The sequence below is a fragment of the Plectropomus leopardus genome, chromosome 13 (genome assembly GCF_008729295.1).
Source record: "Plectropomus leopardus isolate mb chromosome 13, YSFRI_Pleo_2.0, whole genome shotgun sequence".
NCBI classification, from domain to species: Eukaryota; Metazoa; Chordata; class Actinopteri; order Perciformes; family Serranidae; genus Plectropomus; species Plectropomus leopardus.
The window spans coordinates 208063-215562 of record NC_056475.1 but is presented as its reverse complement, the minus strand read 5'-3'; the positions used below and the strand labels follow the sequence as shown (position 1 = coordinate 215562).

Genomic DNA, 7500 nt, shown 5'->3' with positions numbered 1-7500 from the left:
CATTGACTCAACGAACTGCTTTCAAAAATCTGTCAATTATATTTTTCACCTAGCTTCTAGCAGATAGTTATTCCGTTTTTAAACATATTAACGGCTGTCACGAATTAACTGTTTGTTGTTTATAGTTCGGCATACACATATTTCACCAAACTCTTTTTTTTACCATAAAAAATAAGTTTTTTTAGAGGTTTGTCGCAAAACTGTTAGACGAACTGCGTTCAAAAATATGTCAAGTAAATATTCATTATATTATCAATATTTTCATTTTGTAAACATAAACGAGGCTTTTACGAATCTGCTAGCTGTCATCTTCTGTTCGGCATATACACAATACACAAAACTATCTTTTGTCACATACGAAAGGAAGACTCCTTTGAGGTTGTCATGTTTTGTCAGTTTCGATTTACTGAACGTGCCATGGCTAATTTAGCAGTTGTGTGAGTGTAGTCTGGTGATGTAAATAAACCCTAACTTTACAGTAAAACATTAAAAAGAGGTAAAGTTATCTCTGTGATCTAAATGCAGCACGAGTGGAACAACCTGTCCATTTTCTGAATCTGTCTAATCATGCTGTCCCGACTGAAGAGTTAGCCAAATATTAAATGGAGTTTGGTTGAATGCTCTCAACATTTAATGAGATGACGGAGCCTGTATGTGCAGTCTGTGACCACAGACTGCACATACAGGCTCTGTCTGTGAGTCAGATATTGGCAGGTGATGTCAGGATGCTACAGACCCTCACAGCGATCAATACATATCAATAATATGGAGACAATAGAGACACCTCAGCAGGGACACCAACATCAGTCCTCATCTGTCAGTGTGCTCAGCCGGCTCCCCAGCTCAAACATGTCAGTTTTTCTCGTATATTTATGAGTTTATTCACGTAATATTATGACTTTTTCAGCATGAATTTATGACTTTATTCTGAAATTTTAGCCTTCTCATTGAATTATGACGCGATTGTCATTGATACTAATAAATTACAGCGTCATTCTCGTTAAAGTCTGACTTTACAAAAACGTCGACTCTGAATCTCACCGCAGTCACTTTCACATGTAATTTTGTCTCCAATGCTCCATATAGTTTCTGTGTTTATTCTCTTCTTATTTTAGTTCGTGTCCCTCGTTTTGCTTTTCTCTGCGTCTTTTCTGTATTTGACAGTTTGATGTTTTGTCTCTGTGCTGCAGCAGCTGCCTCCTGCTCTAATTCTTTGAACACTTCATGTTATCAGGATTGAAGCGGCTTGTGTGATAAAGTAGATAACACTGACTGCAGCTGAAGTGATCAGAAGATTAATCAATACTCTGGTTGTAGTTTCTCAGATGTGCCACAACATTAAAAATAAGTTTAAATTATGATGGTGCAGCTGGATACTGTCGATCCTTTCAGAATAAAACCGGATCTCTGTGTTTCCTAGGTAACCAGGAGCGGGGCTGGAACGACCCCCCCCAGTTCTCATATGGCCTTCAGAAGGCCCACGGACCACAGAGGAGCCTCCTGAACAAGAGAGCAGCTCCACCAGAAGCTACAGGTGAGAAAACATTAACCCTTTCCTCCACTGAGAGTCTCTGCAGAGTCTCTGAAGAACCAATCAGACAGCGGCGTCACGTGACTCCAGAGTGTGGTTTTAGACAGCATGCCGGCATCACGGAAAGTAAAACGCTTTAACATGACAGCGTGGGCCCGCAGTGTGACGTATAACATATGTGTCAGCAGCTCTTCATAAACAGTAACAATGACAGATTTTTGGTATTTTTTTCCATGACAAAAATTTGCAATCTTTTTTTCTTTTAAAATTTTGGGCAGTTTTTCAAGAAAACAACAAAACAAAAATACTTTTGGTGACTTTTAAAAAATATATATATATATCTTGACAGTTTATAAAGAAAAAATAGCTCTTTTGTGTTATTTTTTGTGAATTTTCTTCCATTAAACATTTTTTTCTGTTGTTGCTTTTTTCTTTTAAAAAATATGGTAAATTTTAAAGAAAACATTTTTGCCTTTTTGTCTTTCAAAATTTGGGGAATTTTCTATGAAAAGTTTTGGTGATTTTTTTTTCCTTTAAAAAAAGTTGGCAGTTTATAAAGAAAACATTTTGGATTTTTGTCTTTCAAAATTCTTGACATTTTTTCTTTTTCTAGAAAATTTTTGGTGATTTTTCAATTTTAAATGAAAACATTTTGCTTATTTTTTCGCTTGGTGTTTTTTTTTTTTGGTATTACTTTCAACTTTTTGTGTAATTTAAAGGAAAAACATTTTCTTTAAAATATTTTTTGCATTGTTTTTAGGGCTGCAGCTATCGAATATTTTAGTAATCGAGTATTCTACTGAAAATTCCATCGATTAATCGAGTAATCGGATAAAACATATTTTTGTTTAGTTAAAGAGCAATTATAAATATACATGGGACAATAAGACATTTCACCTAACAATGAACCATTGGTTTCCTTTTTTAACTACCCAGTTAGCTTTATTATGTTTTTATTTTCCACCCTCATCACTCTGCAGCGCTGTGTTTGTACAGATTAAATAAAGCCTGTATGAAAGGCACGTTAGCCACGCATCGACAGTAGTCATAATTAATAGAAACCTAGCCCTCCGCAGGGCTAACGTTATGTTAGCAAGGTACAGTAACGTTAATCTCATTAATTAGCGCTACGTTAACTTCATTTTGCCTCGTCTCGGGTGACGGTCCTCCGCTCTCGGAGTAAACAGGGTGGCCTCGGTGGAGATGCTGCAGCATTGAAGACGTACTGTTGTGGTATGCAAGCGCTGTCTCACAGTGAATACACGCAGCAGTGTTCGCCTCGGTGTCCAGCTTGAAATGCTCCCACACTTTTGACATTTTCTGCCTTTTCTTTGTGCCTTTCTCTTCGCTTTCGTCGCCTTCTTCGTCGTTACCTCTTCATCCGTGGTTAAAACCAAACATATCCGCCGCCTCTTTTTTATTCCTTTATGTGTGTGACGTCCGCACGTTGTGCCGCATTAGAAGTAGTCCGGGCGAAATACCATGCTTTGAGCTGGCAAAATTAAACGATTCCTCGAGGCAGAGAAAATTCCTCGATCATTTTTTGTAATCGAGTTACTCGAATTATTCGAGGAATCGTTTCAGCCCTAATTGTTTTAAGGAAGACGAATTCTTTTGGGTTTCTTTCTTTTTCTTTTTTTTTTGAAAAATGGTGCCGCAATAGACTGCCTTCAACAGGCAGTGCGACAGGGCTACTGTTTGTAATTTTTAATAACTTTGTCTTTTTCAAACACCTTGTCTCTGATTGGTCCCCAGGTACAGGAGCTCCACCCATGACTCCTCCCTCCTCCAGTCCTCTGGCTCCACCTCCAACAGGTTTGGCCCCACCCCCTCTAACACCAGGTAAGGAGCAGAAGAAGAAGGTGTTGTCATGACAACAAACTGGGATATTGACAGCAGACTCTTTGTTTCTCCTCTGCAGCTCGTCATCCTCCTGGCCGTGTGGCCACGCCCCCTCCCACAGTGGGACCAATGAGCAGTCAGAGAGAGGCTGACAGCAGCCAATCAGAAAGCGAGCCTGACATGGAGGACGTGATGTCGGTGTTGAACCGAGCACTCGCTGCCTGCAGACAGACAGTTAAAGTGAGACTTTTGTGATTAAATAAACATCCTGAAATTCAGTCCACGCCCTCTCAGGATTTCAGCATCACAGATTTATAATTAGCGCTGACTTTAAGTCGTTTCTTTTCCCCAAAAACTGTTCGCTCAGGAAATGATGATTTGTTCGGTTTGTTTACCTGGTGCTCCGCTGGTGGTACGGTTAATTGTATTATGTTTTATGTTTTTTATTTGTTTCTCTCTGAGCTAGTGGAAGAACGTAGATATTAAACACAAGAGGCCCCAGAACGAAGCCTTGAGGAACCCCGCAAACAGTGCTGTCTGATCAGATGCGTTTTTAATCAAATTAAAAGGGCTGGGTGATACAAAAATATATCTTAATATATTACTCCTCAATATAGATTAAAGTAGTGTTCAGTAAATCCTCCATATACTTAAACTACCTGTAAATCTTACATGAAGGCACTGACGCACCTTAAACTCCAGTTTCCACAAGTTATTTATGGAAAACCTGGAGAAAGTCCTGGAAAGTTATTGGTCAAAATGTGTGTGAACCCTGTCTGTTAATACCAATATGTGTTTGATTGACCTTTGACCTCTGTCTGTAGGATCAGGTGTGTAGTGACGTGGAAAAGAGGCTCCGCCTCCTGGAGGACAGCTGGAGGACAGGTCGTCTCAGCCTACCTGTGAGGAGACGCATGCTCACCCTGTCTCTGGGTAACTGATCTGTCTGTCCTCCTGTCTCAGCACTTACCTGTCTGTCCTCCGGTCTGTCCTCCTTTCTCAGCACTCACCTGTCTGTCCTCCGGTCTGTCCTCCTTTCTCAGCACTCACCTGTCTGTCCTCCGGTCTGTCCTCCTGTCTCAGCACTCACCTGTCTGTCCTCCGGTCTGTCCTCCTGTCTCAGCACTCACCTGTCTGTCCTCCGGTCTGTCCTCCTTTCTCAGCACTCACCTGTCTGTCCTCTTGTCTGTCCCTTAGAGCTGCAGGTAGGCCACTGGGACTCGGCTGATGAGGTCCATCGCTCACTGATGGTCGATCATGTGACTGAGGTCATCCAATGGATGGTCGGTGTGAAACGACTCATCGCAGAGACCCGAAAATTGAGTCCAGAACTCTTAAAACCACTTCAAAAACCTTCAGGACCAGCCCAGGACTCTGCAGGACCAGCCCAGGACTCTGCAGGACCAGCCCAGGACTCTGCAGGACCAGCCCAGGACTCTTCAGGACCAGCCCAGGACTCTGCAGGACCAGCCCGGGACTCTGCAGAACCAGTCCAGGACCCTGCAGCACCAGTCCAGGACCCTGAAGAACCAGTCCAAGACCCTGCAGAACCAGCCCAGGACTGTTAATCATGCAGGAATCTGCAGGATTTCTTTTTACATTCAGCACACTTTGACTCTTAAAACCAGAACCAGTATCTGGTGTCAATAATCCTCACATTCATCTTCACACTTCAGCTGAGGGTCAAAGGTCAGAACTGCAGGATCCAGTGGGCCTTGGGGGTTTCCTCAGAGACACCTGATGGATCCTTCAGCTCTGGGCCGGCCTGTGTTTGGCAGCTGGAATATGGACTCTGGACTCTCTAGACCAGAGGCTTTCAAACTGTGAGGCTCCTCTCCAGCGGGGAAAACCCCTCAAGACTCTGGTCTCTAGACTCTAAATTCTAGCCTCTGTAATCTGCACTCTGGACCCTGTACTCAAGACTCTTGATCCTATACTCAAGACTCTAGACACTGTATTGACGTTGAACTTTGGACCCCATACTGTAGACTCTTGATCCTATACTCAAGACTCTGGATGCTAAAAGACCCTGGTCTCTGGACCCTGTACTCAAGACTCTGGACTCTGGACCCTATACTGGAGACCCTGGACTCTTGACCCTATGCTCAACACTTTGGACTCTCTACCCTTAACCTGAGACTCTGGACTCCGGACCCTATACTAAAGAGTATCAGTGGCCTGTTTCTGGGTCTTAATGAATAAATCTCTCCTCTTTCTACAGGACGAATTTGTGTTTTTTTATTTGTCATGTTTCAGGGACCAGCAGAGACCAGAGCCCGACCCTGTACACCTGCAAACCTGATCCACGTTCAGTTAGCGGGACCTCCAAAGCAGAGCTGCCAGAAGACTCCACACAAGTACACCTCAACCCCAAACAGCACATCCTCAGGCATCGTCCTAAACCATGAACCTGATTCTGTTAATGCGCATCAGCCCTGCAGCACCCCCTGCTGGCCTCACAGGACCGTTTCACCATCACAGAAGACGTAAAGAATAAAACCCTCAGAGGAGCAGCTTTCCAACACAAATGACAACGTGGAGATAAATATGAGGAACGTTTGAAACATTTGCAGTTTAATTTTCACCTCATAGAAGTATTCCTAATTAACTGTCCTCAAATGATCAACGCCCCGGAGATCGACCCATGTGGTTTTTTCAGGGTCAAAGCCGATACCAATAGTTCACGAGATCCATAACTGATATTTGGAATTAAGATCAATTTACATTAAAAATTAAAATCTTTCTGTTGGAATTTGGAAGAAAGGAAACTGCAACACTAAACTTTGTTTAAATTTCTTTAACAAATGTTTAATCAAAACTGAAACTTCCTACTTCATATTCAGCAAGTTCACTGCAACGTTTTTATAAAGTCAGATTAAAAAATGAATAAACAAAAATAGCTCCCTGAGGTTTCACGGTAAAAGATCTGCACGCTGACACAACAAACAAAAGCTGACAAATTTTAACAATCACATAAGTCACGTGTGGTCACTCACTCTCCGATCAGCTGATTCTCAACAGCTGTGAGCTCAAACAGGCAGCTGCAGAAGAGACCAGCAGGAGGCAGCAGAGGACACTGAGACTCTGTGTGTGTGTGTGTGTGTGTGTGTGTGTGTGTGTGTGTGTGTGTGTGTGTGTGTGTGTGTGTGTGTGTGTGTGTGTGTGTGTGTGAGATTCTTAAAGTTTTCAGATTTAAGCTCTAGACATTTAGTTTTAATTGAGGTAAGGCCAGGGTCTGTTCTTTATTTACTAGAGGAGGAGTGAAGCTCCACTTATTTCCTCTTGAGCCTCCCTGTTGGTTAGATCACAGAAAATAAATTGCCCTAAATTTTTCCCAAAAATAACCACCAAAAATTATGGAAAAAAGTAAACAAAAAATTTAAAGGAAAAAAAAAACACTAAAAAATGTTAAAGAACAAAACTCACTGAAGATGTTGAAAGAAACAAAAAAGATGTGATTTTTAAAAAAAAGAAAAATAAGATTACCAAATTAAAAAAATAAAACATGCCCCTTTTTTATTTCCGTTTAATCACTCTAAAATTTAAAAGCCGAAAATCACCAGGAATTTACAAAGAACTATTTTCTTTAAAAAAAAGAAAGAAAAAGAAGAACTGCAAAAATCTTTAAAAATCACCAACAATTAAAAATAAAAGAAAGAAAATTTAAATTAAGTTAAAGATTTTTTTATGATAGAACACATACTGCAGCCCTGTTTACAAGGCTGTTAACTTTGCTCCCACTGCTCCCAGTAGTGCTCCCACTGCTCCCATACTCTCTGTGCTCCCAGAGCTGACCGATTGAAGTTCTCAGTAAAAAAGTGTAGATTTAAAATTTCCAGGTGCTGATGAAGATCATGTGACATGACCGAAAGCTCCAGGAGCCACTGAGTGAGTCCTCAGCGGAGTCTGTGACGAGCTGCCGTCTGCAGGAGGCAATTAGGAGTCGACTGATTTTTTTAGGGCTGATACTGATTATTGGTACTTAAAGAGACCGATAACCGATATTTTAATCCGATAAGCTTTTACATAAAAGCATTCCTCTGACACTTTCTTTGCACTTTCTAATAATTTCATCAACAATCGCTAAAATAAAATGCAGATACAGATAATCATCAAAACAACAAATA

At 41.3% G+C, this 7500-nt stretch overlaps 1 protein-coding gene across 1 annotated transcript in view; it reads left to right on the top strand.

Moving 5' to 3' along the window:
• The window catches only part of LOC121952461 (steroid receptor RNA activator 1-like), a 5757-nt gene extending 546 nt beyond the window's left edge, over positions 1–5211 (top strand). The window contains exons 2-6 of the mRNA XM_042499167.1: positions 1421–1534; positions 3287–3373; positions 3453–3613; positions 4198–4306; positions 4571–5211. Coding sequence (XP_042355101.1) covers positions 1421–1534; positions 3287–3373; positions 3453–3613; positions 4198–4306; positions 4571–4941 — 842 coding nt within the window. The 3' untranslated portion in view covers positions 4942–5211. The remainder of the gene's footprint in view (positions 1–1420; positions 1535–3286; positions 3374–3452; positions 3614–4197; positions 4307–4570) is intronic.
• The last annotated feature ends 2289 nt before the right edge of the window (positions 5212–7500 follow it).